Source organism: Eutrigla gurnardus (assembly GCF_963514095.1).
Source record: "Eutrigla gurnardus genome assembly, chromosome: 15".
In the NCBI taxonomy this organism is placed as follows: domain Eukaryota; kingdom Metazoa; phylum Chordata; class Actinopteri; order Perciformes; family Triglidae; genus Eutrigla; species Eutrigla gurnardus.
In genome coordinates, this window is record NC_139938.1 from 16160357 (window position 1) to 16176637 (window position 16281).

At 42.9% G+C, this 16281-nt stretch overlaps 2 protein-coding genes across 3 annotated transcripts; both read right to left on the bottom strand.

Moving 5' to 3' along the window:
• Positions 1-4955: 4955 nt before the first annotated feature.
• Positions 4956-8011, bottom strand: LOC311025651 (ATP-sensitive inward rectifier potassium channel 1-like). The gene is made up of 2 exons (XM_084028662.1): positions 7655-8011; positions 4956-6265 (listed from the first exon to the last, which is right to left on the bottom strand). Exons 1-2 carry the CDS (start codon positions 7669-7671, stop codon positions 5098-5100), a joined length of 1185 nt encoding a protein of 394 aa, XP_083884788.1. The 5' UTR covers positions 7672-8011; the 3' UTR covers positions 4956-5097.
• Positions 8012-9527: 1516 nt separating this feature from the next.
• foxred1 (FAD-dependent oxidoreductase domain containing 1) lies at positions 9528-15427 on the bottom strand. 2 transcript variants are annotated; one of them, XM_084029459.1, is made up of 11 exons: positions 15181-15427; positions 14544-14764; positions 14097-14207; positions 13616-13734; positions 13435-13529; positions 13025-13126; positions 12584-12660; positions 12242-12402; positions 11423-11552; positions 11115-11219; positions 9528-11029 (listed from the first exon to the last, which is right to left on the bottom strand). In XM_084029459.1, exons 1-11 carry the CDS (start codon positions 15335-15337, stop codon positions 10775-10777), a joined length of 1533 nt encoding a protein of 510 aa, XP_083885585.1. In that variant the 5' UTR covers positions 15338-15427; the 3' UTR covers positions 9528-10774. The 2 variants fall into 2 exon arrangements, with proteins under 2 accessions (XP_083885585.1, XP_083885586.1); XM_084029460.1 differs by having other exon boundaries at positions 14097-14263; positions 15181-15377.
• Between the last annotated feature and the right edge of the window lie 854 nt (positions 15428-16281).

Here is a 16281-nt window from a genome sequence, read left to right on the forward strand (position 1 = left end):
AGCGATGAATTCAAGCTAGCTAGCCAGAAAGCTACTAGCTAGCTCATTATTGCAACATGAAGTCAGCTAATTAGCCTCTTAGACTGATGATACATTTCATAGCGTTAGTTAGCTTAGCGATGAATTCAAGCTAGCTAGCCAGAAACTAGTAGCTAGCTCATTATCGTAACATGAAGTCGGCTAATTAGCCTCTCAGGCTGATGATACATTTCATAGCGTTAGTTAGCTTAGCGATGAATTCAAGCTAGCTAGCTAGAAACTAGTAGCTAGCTCATTATCGTAACATGAAGTCGGCTAATTAGCCTCTTAGACTGATGATACATTTCATAGCGTTAGTTAGCGTTATGTCATTGCGTTGATGATGGTCCACATATAGAAAAACACGCTAGCATGCAGGAGGTGCTCCATTATTTCAATACAGTTCAATTTGGCCGTTTTTTCACATTACATAAGCAGAATCAAACCTGCTGCTTCGAACAGGCGGACGCCGCTTCACTTGGAGGTGGGTTTTGGTGCACAGCAGTAATTAAGCACCAGAAATGAGTCCTAAATGAAAGGAAGCTCCATTATCTCCACTCATTAATTAATTAATCATGGACTAGTTAATTAAAAGGCAGCACACTTAATCAGTGGAGTCGAAGTTAATACGTTCCCCTCCTTTCCCTCTGATATTCCAACAATATCAGGGGAGTTATAGATTTTAAATTGCCTCCAGGTGGAAATAACTTCTTTTTTTTTGCATTCCTGCATCTAATAATAGGTCAGGAGATGTGAATTCATACTCACAGAATGGAAAACTAGGACATAATAACACCTTCCAACTTTAACAATATTTCTCTAATTAACCATGTCTGCCCACAAAGTGAACGGAATTTTGATCATAAAAGCAGTAAAAGTCGTTTTTAAATAACCTTTTATTACTAGAAATGTAGTTTTTAATGGTTTTGGCTGTGAATCATCTCTGAAGTGTCCGTTTATCTACGAGGCCTCTGATGGTGAAACATGATTCATCTGAAGGATGGAAAACGTTCTGTAAGTGTTTTTGGTGTTTCAATGAAGGCTGCTGGGAAAGTTCTTCTGCATGCTTAGCTTTCCATGAGCAACTACTAGTATGACCACGTTGACATAGAGTTGAAGAAGACATCTCTTCGTGCTACAGTGTGTGTGTGTGTGTGTGTGTGTGTGTGTGTGTGTGTGTGTTTGTGTGTGTGTGTGAGACGTCCTGCGGACTCAAGACATTCAAGTGACCTTAAACGACGCGTTTACATGTGAAAGGATTTCCGTTGTGCTTCCTGTGTGGATCAAGGGATTGTCAGTAAAAATAAATTTGCCATTCTGATTGAAGTGTGTCTTCCTGTTTGTCGGGAGCTTAAAAGTCAGTTTGTCATGTGATAACCATGTAAAATCAGGACGTAAAAGCTGGACAAAGGTTCAAAAAACAAAAAAAAAATGACTTTAAGAAGAACTGAAAATGCAAAAAACCCTGACGTATACTTCAGACCTGCATTTCTCCAGTGATCACATGTCTCCACTCCACATTTATATAATACATATAATACAAAACATATACATGCAACAGCATCTAATCTAATCGAACATTCACAGCATCTTGGCCAAGGACACTTCATGCAGACAGGAGGAGCCGGGAATCGGAATCAGAGGACTGCTCATTCTACCTCCAGAGTTTCTTGTTTTATTTATTCGTCGCGCCTCGTTCCAGATTCACTTCCTGCCCTCCCATCAGGTGTGATGGTCTGGCCCCGACCTGATTACGTCCACCTGTCCCTCGTTAGCTCACATCCTGCTCACCTGTTCTCTCTCTCCGCTCCTCCTTTGTCTCTTTGTCCTGGTCGTCTCTTCCTCGGCCTTCCTGAGGTTTCCTGCAGCGTTTTGGGACTCGATGCCTGTAAGCTGTTTCTGATCAACTAGTGTTCATTAAAAAACTAACAGACATCCGAAACTCAAGTAGAAGTACTTAAAAAAGACTCCGGTAAAAGTAGAAGTATACTGATTCAACTTCTTTACTCCAGTAAAAGTGAAAGTAAAGGCTCTGAAATGTACTAGAAAGTAAGAAGTATCCCTATTAAGGACACTGAGTATTTACTCAAATATTGAAGCACATGTACTGCAGTATTATCCTTTCTGTTAATGGTACAAAATATAACGTTTTATTGATCCCCAGGTGAGAAATACTGCAGCATAAAGTAGTTGGAAAGAGCATCCCTCACCATGCACACTTAAATGGATCCAATAAAACTATTATATTAATATTATTAATAATAATAATAATAATATTCTCAAATGGTCCACCATGGTGCTTTCAGACTCATCATCACAGCTCTATTTGTTTAAATCTATAACTGATCGGATTTCATGTCTTGGAAAAATTCAAAAGTGCAATGTTTCCCTCTGAAATGTAGAGAAGTGTAAACTTTAATGGAAATATGAAGAATAAAATTATACTTCAGTGCAGTAAGTCTCTGTCAATCAAACATCACATTTGACCTGAGATGCTGTATTACTCCATCTATCACTTTAAATGGTTGAAGTATCAGTAGGATGTGTACTTAGTTACTTTAGGTACTTTTTACCTGTAGTAAAAGTATTTCTACTTCCACATTACTGTTTCTGTTCAGTTAACGATGTGGAGTATTTTTATATTTTGGCTGTGGAGGAGAAAGTGTGACTTTTATCTGTGGCTCCATCAAATTAAAATACTCTTTCTGTATCTCGTCACTCTCAGCCCTCTCATCTTTTTCTCCTCCTCCTCCTCCTCGGCTGCTTTAGGCTCACAGTCCCGACCCCCCCCCCCCCCATCAGCTTCCTTTTCCATTGTTATGCAGATGAAGCCCAGTTAAAGTCGCCTCTGTAAATCCAAACGGGATGAAAGCTCCTTCACCAGAATCCGCCTGGCTGACGGAAACGTCTTAAATGAGAAGTCTGCTCCGGATCACCTGCAGAGACGTCGAGGTCCGTCACTCCAGCATGAAGCATTATGGGTAAAGTGTTTTAAACTGCAGGGTATGGGGGGGGAGGGGAGGAAAAGTTTCCATCAAACATCACTGAGCATGAAAGAGTCTGCTGGCAGAACTGGGACGGCTTGAGATGTATGAATTTATTTATTTAATATATTGCAGCATTAATTGTTTATTATCCGTCTCAATGCTAATGATGGTAAATCACAGCAGCTCTCTAATGCTCTCTGGTGGGCAGGCGGCCGTCACACTTCCAACCACACTTCTTCTGGTATTTGTATGTTATGTAACGGCGAGACGGGGGATTATTATTCATAAGAGATGTGACAAAAGCTGCCATGTTGTGTTTACTTGCACTGCCTCGTTTAATTTCCTCATGTTGACGCTGAAAATAATAGCCTGCAGTGGTGGAAGAAGTATCCAGATAGTTTTAACTCCGAGGGAAAATAGAAATACAACCATGTGAAAATACTCTGACGAGGCAAATCCAGCATCAAAATATGCAAATGAGTGGATTCTGATTTATTGATGCATTCAGGTGTAAACATCGTTCATTCTGCAGCATGTAAAGATGAAGCTAATACGTTATATGCTGCTGCGTGGCTTAATCCATAACAAGACATCATCTATCAGCTTCTGTATTAATAATCTGAATATTCCAAATATATGTAGTGGAGTAAAAAGTACACTCTCTGAAGAAATATAAGTACCTGAACATTGTTCTTAGATACAGTAGGCTGTTAATGTTGGTTAATCATCTTAATCAGTTCGTTTGATCATTTTCATTATGATCTACTGTCAGATTACTTTCTCCACTGATAAACTTGGTTTATAAAATTACAAATCATCTCAAAGATCACATTCTGGTTGAGTATAAAATCTTATTAATGTAACTAGCAAATATAGATGTGAAATATATGTATGTGAAATACAACATTCCCCTCTGAAAAGGAGTAGGAGTACCTCCAAGTTGTACTTAAAGTTACTTTGAGGAGCTTTTAATAATGAAACGGTCTCAGTAAATGTGGTTTTATCCATCAATATATAGATATCTATATGCAGGGAAATGAACGGTTTTCTCAAAGGGACTCTGGTGATCGGAAACACTACCGCTTTTATCCACAGGGGCCGCCAAAGTCAACACAAAATATAGATTCCTCAGAGTAACAATTAAGTAAATGTAACTTGAAATTCCGCCACTATGAATCATAATTCTGATATTCTGACACATTCAATGTGTAGAACAAAAAGACTTAAATGAAGAAAAAGGTTTATTCCTACATATATTCCCTGAGAGGAGTTTCAGTGTACAAAACGTAGACGGGTCACAATTAAAATCACGTCATTTATTTAGCAGCAAGTCCACAGTTTGTAAACTATCAAGGCGTATATATTTCGTGTTTTAGTCGCACTAATGACAAAACTCCAAAGGCCTGTCCTACTTCTTATTTCCTTCCACAGACTTTATAGCACACCGTTTTTCATTATAACAAGCTCAAGTTCTAATCTGCTCAGGAAGGACCCACTGTGCCGTCCAGTATTTTACCCCTTTCATTTTTTTCACACATCAAAACTTCAATCCCTCTTTTTTTCTTTCCTCTTCCACACATCACCTAGACAACGTCACAAGTCTCAAAGGTGCTTTGATTGTAATGAGCTGCTGAGCAAAGAGCTTAACTTCGCTCACGTCTCACTTTTATCCACAATGTTTCAGGCGACCAAAAAAAAAAGACGATTAACTCGACTGTATGGAAGCCCATTCCTGCCACTGTCAGGGAAAAACGAAAAACTTTATCCAAATGACTAATTATCAAAACATATTGACTTTGTAAGTAGTATTACTTATTAGTAATTCATTATTGCTCTCAAAATTATGAGAAACTTTACCTTCGTAAAATAATGAGATACTCTCAAAACACTATCTCGAAAAATAATGAAACTTTCACAAAAATAATGACTTAATATCTCAAAATAGTGAGTTAGCATAGAGTCTTTATTTTGAGATACTACATTTTGAGAAAGCTTCTTTTTTTCGGACGCTGGCAGAAATGGGCCTCCATGCAAATGTTCACTGGAGGAAACAAAGATCCGTCCACCAACTCGCGTTGCGTCAGAAGGAAGTTCACATTTTGGTGATGTCCACCGAGTCGTGGATGTCGATCACGTGAAACCCCAGGTTGTCGATCCCCAGCTTCTGCTGGGTGTGGTGGTTTTCCTGGCGGTGGCTGTTGTGGTTCCGGAGGTCGGCGTCCGTCTCGAAGCAGTGGACGCAGTGCGGCGTGGACACCTGGACGCTCTTGGAGAAGTTTGAGAAGTCCACGCGGTACTTCCCGGTGTCGGAGCGGGAGATGATGGGCAGGAAGCTGTATCCCCACTGGATCTCCTGAGGGACGTAGGAGGTCCGGACCTGGCAGGAGGAGCTGGTGGACTCGGCTGTCCCGTCCAAGAAGACCACCAACTCAAAGTCCTGGTGGGGGAGCGAGTCCGCTGACAGCTCATAGAAAGGGCTCGATGTGTTGATCACGTGGTAGAGGGTCAAAGGGCAAACGAAAAACAAGTTGTCCTTGCCGGCGTCGACCGTGAAGTCGATGTCCACCTGGTTGAGGATGACGGTCTCGCCGTCCGTCGTGGTGGTTGTCCTGAGCAGCTTGCCGTAGATCTGGCTGCCGATCAACAAGGTCTTTCGAAGGTTGGCCACTCGGATCAGGAGACACAGGTTCCCTTTCTTCAGGCAGATGACGGCCGTGTCGCTGAACGTGACGGTCTTTGCCCTTTTCTTGGGTAAGGAGATCTTGGCCAAGATGACGCCGCACATGAAACAGTTGATGAAGACGCCGACCAGCGATTGGACGATGATGAGAGCCACGGTGCCGGCACAGTGGCCCGTCAGCGCCCTGCCGCCGTACCCGATGGTGGTCTGGGTCTCCAGCGAGTAGAGGAAGGCCGTGGTGAGGCCGTGGACGTTGTCGATACACTGGACGTGTCCGTCCGTGCGGTTCTGCCCCGCCAGATCCCCGTTGCTCTTGGCGACCCAGTACCACAGCAGGCTGAAGACGAACCAGCTGCCGGTGAACGACGCCACGAACAGGAGGACCACGAAGCGCCAGCGGATCTCCACGAACGTGGTCCAGATGTCCACCAGGTACGCAACGTGGTTGCTGTATTCAATGTTGCCGAACTCGATGTTGCAGCGTCCGTCTTTGGTGACCAGGCGGGCTTTGCAGGTTGGGTGTCCCGCCGGCGGGATGTGACCTTGGATGTGACCCTGGAGCACCTGGAACATCCTGAAGCTGGAGAGAGAGGATTAGAGGATTCACCATCTTTACAGCAACTATAATGAACTAGAGTGAGCCTTTAATGAGGAAACTCCCTGAAACTGGAGGAAAAGGAAAAACCAGACAGACCCGTTAGTTGAGCCTCCAATTCACAAGTGAAGCAGGAAGGATTCTTTTTTACTGAACGGATAAATCTGTGGTATTCTTTATTTTTCTTACGTGTTTTTTACTTTTGGTGGCCTCGCCTGTAAGTAGATAGTTTTTTTGTTTTTAAGGATTTTAGGTTGGATGACTGAAATAAGGATTTTGATGGAAAACTGCTGATGGGATTTTGTTCTCCAACATAAAATACAGGAAATCATTGGTTCATTTGTAGATTTTGACGCTTTTATGTGTCTTAACAAAGGCAGCTTCTAATGAGTAGATAAATGAGCCGACTAAACGTCACCACGCCGACCAGTCCGCCTTTACAGCCTCGTCTTTCTACGTTCTCTTCTGTTCTTACTCATCAAAAATCAGAAAAGTGGTTTTCAGAGCTTTACTTGAGTTTTTACTGATATCTTCTGTGTGAAGCTTGATGTATCTAATTCCTCTGTGCCACAGAGCTCCAAACACACTGTAAATTCTGACTAATGTGTATAAATCCGCTGACGAAAATAATCCACAGCTAATGCACTATTCACTCCTGTTTTAGTAAATCACTGGGCCTTTTTAAAAGTGATCTACATTGTCATTTGACAGAACTATCAGTTAGTTTTGGTCTTTTCATTTATTGACAATTATAGAAACCTAGAATCTCACCTTTTATCATTTTAACCAAACCCACAAACGAGAGATGTGATGGAGTTGGTGTCGGTCAGAAAACACAAATTAACAAGCAGTGAAATGATCTCTTCTTCCCCGTATTCGTCATTTAGCTGATTAGTCCTGTTTGTGCTGTGTGATCCGCAGCCCACTTGAGCCTTACGTAACACACTCAAGAAGGACATTTGCTGCATAAACGCAGTTAAGTTTCATTTATTAATTCAATAAAACGTTTTAGACATTGAGAATAATCTTATTGAAAACATTTATTCCCTTTATCACACAAGTATTATTGTCATCAACTCCTCGTTAGGTATTTCTTTCTTTTTTATAATTTGTGGCTTGTTGTTTTTACCCCAGTTATGAACTTTTTATAAGGGTTTAAAGAAATAATGATTGACAAATCCCCTCTTGTACATTCTGCACCACATCTCAGTGGTAAAAGTAGAGAAAGTTTGCAGTCATAAGTCATAAACAGAACTTTCCTCTAAGCAGTTAAAGTCGTGTTAAATGGTGGATGAATCTGGTTCGTTGGAGGAATGAATATATTTAAATAAAGTCTTGAGACTGCATCCAGCCTCAGTAGAGAAGTTAACGTACCTGCTCAGTGAGACCATGGGCCCAGAGTGATCCGTGGAACTTCAGACTGCTTTCTTCCAGCGAGCGGCCACGGAGGAAAGATTTTAATCCACAGTGAAATGCCCTAATCCCAGCCACATGCCACCGCCGTGTAACGCTGCTTCATCGCAGGCGGAGGAGCCAGCCGGAGATCTCCCACAGGGCGTCACTTCAGGGTGACTCCCTTCCTCACCCAACGAGGCGACCGGGGAAGCACAACGGTGACTTTCCAGCAGCTGTGGATCCTCCGGGGGCCGAGGAGGGAATGTTGGGCCCTCGGTGCTTCTATTGAAGGGGCCAACGTGGCCGGGCAGCACCCATGCTGCTTTTGTTTTCAGCCCTGAGAACATTTGGGATTTGAGTCGGGGCCTCACAAAGAAATCCCTCAATTGCTTCCCCCCCACACCCCCCCCCCCCGCAGTCGAACCTGCAAGGCTGCCTCACATTTGCATGAAAATGAAGAGCTGCAGGGACAGAAATGCCTTTGCCATATTCTCCACGATGTGTGTAATGATGGAGGAGGGTTGTCCCCCCCAGTGATGGATGCTGTCGGCTGCATGGAAACGAAGCAGGAGATGAAGATGCAGACGGTGTTGCTGCTGCTCTTCAGATTTCATCCCTTTTTCTAAAACCAGGCACCGAGACGGATCTTTATATACATATTAAACCTGCAGGTATCTGCTCCAGTGTCGGGACAGACGTCTGATCATCTTTCCTAATGAAAGAAGAGACCATTAGGAATAATAAAATGAGAGAATAGACGTGTAAAGGAAACATTTCACTGTGGAGCATCCAGCTAACCAACACATAGACTGAAACAACAGGAACGGCCTCTGAGCTCCGTCCAAAGGTCACAGAACGGCAGCTCTAAAGCCCGCCGGTGAACTTGTTCTGGTTGGTTTTAATCCATAAAGACTGAACTGGAAGACTGTGTTGTTGTCGGGGGGGTTTGTGTGCCGGAGCGGTGTCAAACAGACATTCTAGTCATTTAATTAATTGAATTAAAACAGGTGGCCACTGTGGTTTTACATCAAACGTGAGTGAATAGTGTTTGCTGGGGACTATTTCCAGCAGCGGATTCATACATTTTTTTAGCAATTACACACACATTTAACATAAAAAACATGCTGATCTTATAAATGCATTATTAGAATATCAAATGTAATATATAAATATGTATTAACATACAGTACAATATATAGTTAAAGATGAAACCTGTTGGTGTGAGTTGTTTATTCAAAGTAAATATACTATGTAATATGTTTTTCAACTCTCTCTTTAATGAGCTGATTTCCAGTGGTTAATAACCTCATAACATGTAATATGCATGCACCTCGTTAATCCAGCGTTAATCCAACAATACTGTTATTGTTAATATGTTCATTAATGCTGACACTGATCTTCTCACTGATTTTAAATAAGTCCACCTATTAAAATGTGACTTATAGGACCATCCCGGTGTTAGGAAATGTCACTTACGCTGAAATGATACACATATACTGGAAGCATGTTTTAATGGCTTTTATTAAAATCCTGTAATTTCAGATGACATCAACAGCGTCGTGAACCCAGAGACTTAAATGTAGTGTTGAAGTCTGAATCAGACGGTTTGGTCCTTTTAAAAGTGGGACGTTCTCCAGCTGATGTCAAGAATCAGAGAAATGGCTCCATCTGGTGGACAATGTCAGCACAGCAGCTGAGGTATTCTGTGATGTTGTGATGATAATGGATACTGTATTGATCCTGAGGGATCATATCAGCAGCTGGATACCAAATCGTTTCAACGTTGAAATTAAATGAATTGAAACACCAAACCTGACTACGAGGTAGAGAATCAGAACCAGTCTTTTCCTTCTTTTCTCACAATACTTACACAGAAGTAAAGCTAGGATCATATAAATGAGACAAAATCAGAGAAGAGAAGAAACGATTTGTCTAAATGACGACCAGAAAGTCCTGACGGGAAGCTAAAGTGGTGAAAATATTCTAAATGCAGCGTCTTTAAGGTATCAAAAATCTGTTTCACTGACGATCTAAACCACTTTATTGGAGGTAAAAATCACTCAACATGTGGGAGACGTAGGAGAGGGGAAGGTCTTCAGGCTTGAGGGGAAACTGTATTCCAATTCCAATTGTTCCAGTTTGATTCTACTTCATACATGTCAGATATTAAAATTTTTATTCCACAGGACTGATTTTGGTAACTTTAGTTACTGATAATTTTTTTTAACAGATGAATACAAAATACATAAAACCAACACATTTTGATTAATATATTATGTATATTAGTGCTGGTTATTCATTTTCCTCTTATTTTAATCAAATAATGTGATTCTGCATAATCATTACTTTTACCTTTTGGTATTTTAAGTATATTTTGACGCTCAGGGCCTCAACGCTAACTTTTAAAAGTGGTTGCCAGGCAACCAGGCTTCAACTTTTAGTTGCTGAAGTGGAGTAAAGTGTTTTTTTTTCATTTTTAGTCACCTTTTTTATATATTTTGAGTAATTAATACATAATGCAGTTAGTTTAAAAGTTGTGACACGTATCCGGGTTGTAATTATCTTCCCGAAATATTCACAAACTTCATTTTGGATTTTCATCGACCTTCATCTGGTTCTGAAATGATTTGCACATTTGTTTTCACCAACAGTCAAACGACTTAATTTGCTTGTGATTGTCTCTAAAATCCGATGCCGGTTGTAACAGCGATATCTCATATTATTAATATTATATGTACTCTGGGATGCACCTTGGTCTTTGATATGTTCAGGAGTGGATGCCGATGAGCCCTGATGCTAATACTACTACTTTGAGTAGTACTTTTACTTTGTAACAGAGTAGTCCTACATGTGTTATTGTGACCTTTACTGAAGTAAACGGTCAGACTTGTTCTTCTGTCTCCGGCCTCTGCTGTCTAAGTCTGTTTGTTCCCCCGTCGGCCAACGAGACCTCCCTCTGTGGACCCGTCATGAGGTCCCGCCTCCTCCATCATCTGTTGGTTGGACCGTAGCGATGAAGCCACGTTCCCGAGTTGTGGAAAAAATCCAAAGGTCATTATTTGGCATCATCTGCAGCGTGAAGTCCCGGACCCGGCTCCCCTACACGATGTTCCTCTCCAGCATGGGCTCCTGGGCCAGAATGCGTCTGAAGCCGAGGCCGCTGAGGTCCAACGTGGTGAAGTTCCCGTCCAGGATCAGCTCCGCCACGGACCGGCCCACGGTGGGGGCGTGCTGCAGGCCGTGGCCGCTGAAGCCGGTGGCGAAGTACATGTTGTTGATGAGCGGGTGCATGCCGATGATGGCGTTCTGGTCGAAGGTGTTGTAGTCGTAGAACCCCGCCCACGCACCCGTCACCTGAGGGAGGGAGGGAGGGATTAAGGTGCGTTCACGCCAAACGGGAAGTCAATAGACAAATAAAAAGGTTGTTAAATAAAAGTACCTTCAGCTTCTCGAAGGCAGGAACGCGAGAAGCCAAGACGGGCCATATCTTGTCCTCAAAGAACTGGTGGTCCACCTCCAGGTTACTGGTGTCTGGCTCCTCGGTCTGAGGAGGAAGAGATCCCTGCCGTTTACGTTTACATGTAGGGCATGGAGAAGACGATGCAGAGCAGATTTGTCCAAAGAAAGAAACCACAACATGTCATTGCCGATAAAGTAGGAGAGTAAGTGTTCGGTCCTCGTCTGAGTTAAGTCGTAGCTGTTCAGCTTTTTTTAATTCTTATTGATAGAAAATCTAAGGTAACACACCTCCAGTGGTGACGTCCCAGCGACGTAGTTCCCTCCCAAGCCCTCCCTCCTGAAGTAGACTCCGGAGTAGTCGATGAGGAAGGGGGTGTCCAGACCCGGACCGTCGGGACAGTGGAACACGTACATGTACCTGGAAGAGCATGGAGTATCTTACAATCCTGTAAACGCTGCTTTCTTCACGTCATTACAAATGTTTACCTAAGACAAGTTTTGGCACGAAGGCTCTGCGTTTGGGTGGAAACGTTTGGGCTTCCTCAGGCGAATGAAGACTTTTACAGAGAAGCTGAAGCCAGTTCAGAGCAAATAAGAGCTTTAAACAAATATTCTGTACCTGACATGAACTCTTTGACTCAATTCAAATCAGTTTTCTAGGCAATTTGACCCTTTATGTATAAAAAAAACACTTCAGGAGCTATTTGTTGTTAGAATTTAGTCGTTTTATTTACAAGAAGTGTTGATTGTTTTTCATAGGTTTACTTTATTTAGATTACATTTTTCTTTTTCTAGTTATATTGTTTAGCTTAATTATTTTCCGGGGTTGTGTATTAACACTTTGCCTAATTAGTTTTCACCTGTGGTTTATAAAGATATCTCAGAGTTTCACATTTAGGACCAGCATGCATCAGGGTGGCCTCTTTGATTGTGTTTAACAGAAGAAGTGGAGGATAAACGACGATAACCACAGAAACGTTATTTTACTGGAGTCTGAATAAAAAAGTCAAGGACACTGACGAGCTGCATGAGGCTTCCAAAGAAACCTCAGCTGGGTTTCTTTCCTTTGAGAAGAAGAGGAAACTTTGCCTCTCGAGGCTGACGGACCTTTTGCGAGGCTCGACGGGCAGCGGGATCCCGGCGGCGGAGGTTTTGGGCCCGGAGCCGATTCCCAGCATCTCTGCCAGTTTAGCAGAAAAGGCTCCTGCTGCATTCACCACAATGGCACATCGCACCGGCTGGTACTCCAGACTGTTCGGCATCTGCACCTGCTCAACACAGCGCGTTTATCCCACCGTGCACAACGCCACGCCGTTGCCGTGGCGACGTGGCACTCAAGCAAAGGAACTTCACAGATATCTGGCCACATTAATCCAACCAATGCATTTGTGGGACTCGCGTCACGTCAAGAGATGTGGAAACGCACACACAGTCACACCGCTCACTCACTCTGACAGATTGGATCCTCCTGAGATCCACTTGATCTCCGTCGGCAGATGTCATCGTGTTGATTGAGTATTTCAAATCTGTGGAAGACAGAAACATGATGACTAGGAGCCAGCAGGCGGCCGGTCAGCTGTTCAAAGACGTAACGTCGTTACCTTCTGTTTTTCTGTTATTCTTACGTGAAACAGAATATTTGAGCAGGATTTAAATCAATTCTTAATTCTCCTTTGATATGATTTCTCCTGGTGTTCCTCGTCGACCAGCTGCAGCTGTCATTTTTTAAACTAGATGTTTTTGTAGAATAACTGAGAATGATCTATAATATCTAAAAGAATGAGCAGATGTTGGTTTAAAATGTTGAATCAAGTAATAAAAACCACCAGACGGGTCTCACTGGTTATCCTGTGTTGAAATGACTCATTTTAGTACAGCAGACAAACAAACCCGTGACTTCTCCGCAGCACTGGATGACTCCCATCGACATGGCCTTCCTCCTCAAGGCGTTCAGCAGAGTCCAGGGGTCGAACCAGCCCTCGTTCTCCAACCCTGGAAGTCACCACGGAGAGAACGCTGATGCTCATGTTGACTCACTCGCCGGCGTCAAAACGTGCACAAAAACGCATTTAAAATGGATTTCATTTGAATAGAATACGCCCTCTGGTCAAACATTGGTCAATTTTTTTTAATAAGGAATACTAAAAATAAATATGATTGTTTTAAATTTAGATTATGGTGCAAATATGAAGATTTTCTTTAGTAAAATTATTTGGTTTATCAACATATTTTCTCAGTAAATCAGCTTAACTGAATATTTTGGCCTCTCGTGTTGTTTTACACCCAAAATGAAATCTCACCGTACGACGCGAGCGCGACGCCCTCCGTGTTGATCCACGGAAACTTCTCCTTCAGTTGCGTCGGAGAGAGAAGTGCAACTTTGGCTCCGGCGCACCTGCGACCACAAAGCAACATCGTTGGTGCTCAACAACAACCCCCGAAGCAATCGGTGCTGCGGTCTGAAAGGCAGGGGGACGCCACCTCTGGGTGTGGTGGTTCTCCTCCATGATGTGAGCCGCCGCCTCGCTGGCCAGGAAGAGGTATCCGGACTGGTTGAACTGGAGGTCCACTGGGTCTTCGTTCAACACGCCGAGGTGTTCCTGAGGAGCCACATTAGAAGGTTTATAGACATGTTGTCATTTTGGACAATTCATTCAATCATTTATGGTATTTAAGTAGATATTTTTACAACTGTATTTTATTGTTTTTATTTGTTATTATCAGGCTACGTTTTTCCTTTGCAACAACAGATTTTGCAGATTTCGGCGTCAATCGAGGACTAAAAAAGGTGCAGAATTTTCCTTTAAACTACAGCCAAAGTGTTTCATGGCGAGCTGGAAGGAGACGAACAGAGACGACACAAGGTCGAGACCTCCAAGTCATTCCACAAGCAGCACTAGCTCACTTATTAACGCCGCACCACATTTAACAGAAGCAGAGGGAGAAGCCGCCTGTAACCCACGTTGATGTTCCTCATGAAGTCTGCCGAGGCCAGGGAGAGGTGGATGTTCTCCGGCAGGGAGAACTGCTGTCGGATACCCCCGGCGGACAGCACGGTGGAGGCCTGGGAGTACTGAGGAGAACCACATGGAGGAGGACAGTTGGTCAGCTGATCGTTGGCTGAGCGTCCTGGAAAAAGTAGTTGTTTAGGATTTAAGACCAGGGTTCCCACTCTTAAGACAAAGATCAGATTCCCTGAGTTTTAAACTGGTATTGAAAAACCAAGTAACCATAACAACCACTCATGAAATACATTTGATCAAATCCACTGACTTTCCCTACCTGGAAAATACTTTTTTTAAATTCCCTGATGTTCCAGGAATCCCCTGACCCGTGGGAAACCCCTTGGGAAACCCTGTAAGATGAGAGGCAGTTCACCTAAGTTCTCTCATCTATCCCGGGGCCTCACCGTCATGTCCTTCTCCACCACCACGACCTTCACGCCTCCTCGGACCCTCTCCTTCTGCTTGAGCCAGTAGGCGACGGACCAGCCCACCACGCCGCCTCCCACGATCACGACGTCGGCCGCCTCCGGTGGAAGGTTGGGGTTTATCTCCAGGGGGCTCCAGCTGCTCCCCGGCAGAGCGTCCGACGCCTTCTTCCTCATCGCCGTCAGCTGGCTCTCCAGGTCTGATCGGCACAAAAACGCACCAACTTTACTCCATGACCGTTTGGCAGATGTTGACAGCGCAGCGAGCAACTCAAGTTGCTTCCTGGAACTCCAGCTACCCCTCCACAAATCGGCGTATATATAAATATTAATTCACATATTGGAAAACGGTTTAAGGTTACTTATAATGTAAATAGAGTAATATTAGTGTGAGGATCACTGTAAATGTCTACATCTGGGGGGGAAATAGTGTTGCATGGAAGATTATATGCATGCCGAATTGTAAAGAGACCTCTTAAAGTTCAAAAACGAGTTTAAGATTTTGCATACAAGAATCACACATTTGTGAGTAAACTAAGAAACTGAGAATTTGAGGATTTGTGAACGCAGAGTCGGCCAGCGCGTCTGACGTTCCCTTCTCGGGACAGTGCCTCACCTTTGTAGAAGTCGCTCCGCAGAGCTCGGCCTGTGCTCAGGCTCTGACATGGAGGGAAACGTCCATCCGGCCACTTGTGTCGTCGCGTCGCCCGACTGGAGGTGAGCAACGCGGCGACTCGCCGCGTCTTCGCCTGCAACCTGCACCACGTTGACATCTCTGCGGGAGCTAGCTAGCCAGCTAACCGATCCGAAGGTTGCGCTGCGCAAACCAAAATAGCAGCAGCGCTTCTGTTGAAAGTGTTGACGTCGACTCAGTCAAGTCAAACACAACGAGGAAGAGTGAAACACCGGTAATACTGTGTCTCCTTCAAAATAAAAGGGCTGTGGCTCGTCTCCATGCCGTCATTATCAACTACTACTACTACTACTACATTAAATTATTTATTATTATTATTATTATTATTATTATTATTATTATTATTATTATTATTATTATTATTATTATTATTATTTCAGTTCATTTATATCAGTCTGTCTGCTAAAGTTTCTTGATTAATAGATTCATTTGAATAACCAAGAGTCCATTATGTATTATATAACTATTACTATATTGTGTATATGTTTAAGCTAGTTCTATATTGTATACTGGAGTTGTTGTAGTCTGGTATGTTTATAGTGTATTCTACTATATTATTGATATTGTGTATATATGGATATCCCATATATGAAGTCACTGTACATTTACTGGCCTTTTGGATACAACTGCTGTAACAAATCACACAGCCTTTACCAGTTTGGGATTAATGAAGCACGTCTGTCTGTCTGTCTGTCTGTCTGTCTGTCTGTCTGTCTGTCTGTCTGTCCAAATTAAGCACTTAAGTGGGGAAAACATTTTATTTTGAAAACTTCTCTTGGAACTTTCATTAAAATCCTGCATACTTTACGCTGTTTCATGACGGAGGCGGTGGCTCGTCATGTGACCGCATCGGGCCAATCAGAGATGGTACAACCCAGCTGGGGTGCTTTTTTTAAATATTCCATATAATTTATTACTATACAAATTAAAACAGAGGAAAACCTGCTTTTACAAGAAAAAAAATCAAGCAAGTAAAATACAAACTTTTCTGTCGTAGTACTCTGGATCCTGTTCTAGTACACA

Coding starts and splice junctions, on each gene's coding strand:
- foxred1 (XM_084029459.1), bottom strand. CDS start 15,337: ATGTCAACGTGGTGCAGGTTGCAGGCGAAGACGCGGCGAGTCGCCGCG. Junction 13,735..14,096: donor ACTTCATGAGGAACATCAAC/GTGGGTTACAGG, acceptor GTGGCTCCTCAG/GAACACCTCGGCGTGTTGAA. Junction 13,127..13,434: donor CGTCGCGCTCGCGTCGTACG/GTGAGATTTCAT, acceptor GGTGACTTCCAG/GGTTGGAGAACGAGGGCTGG.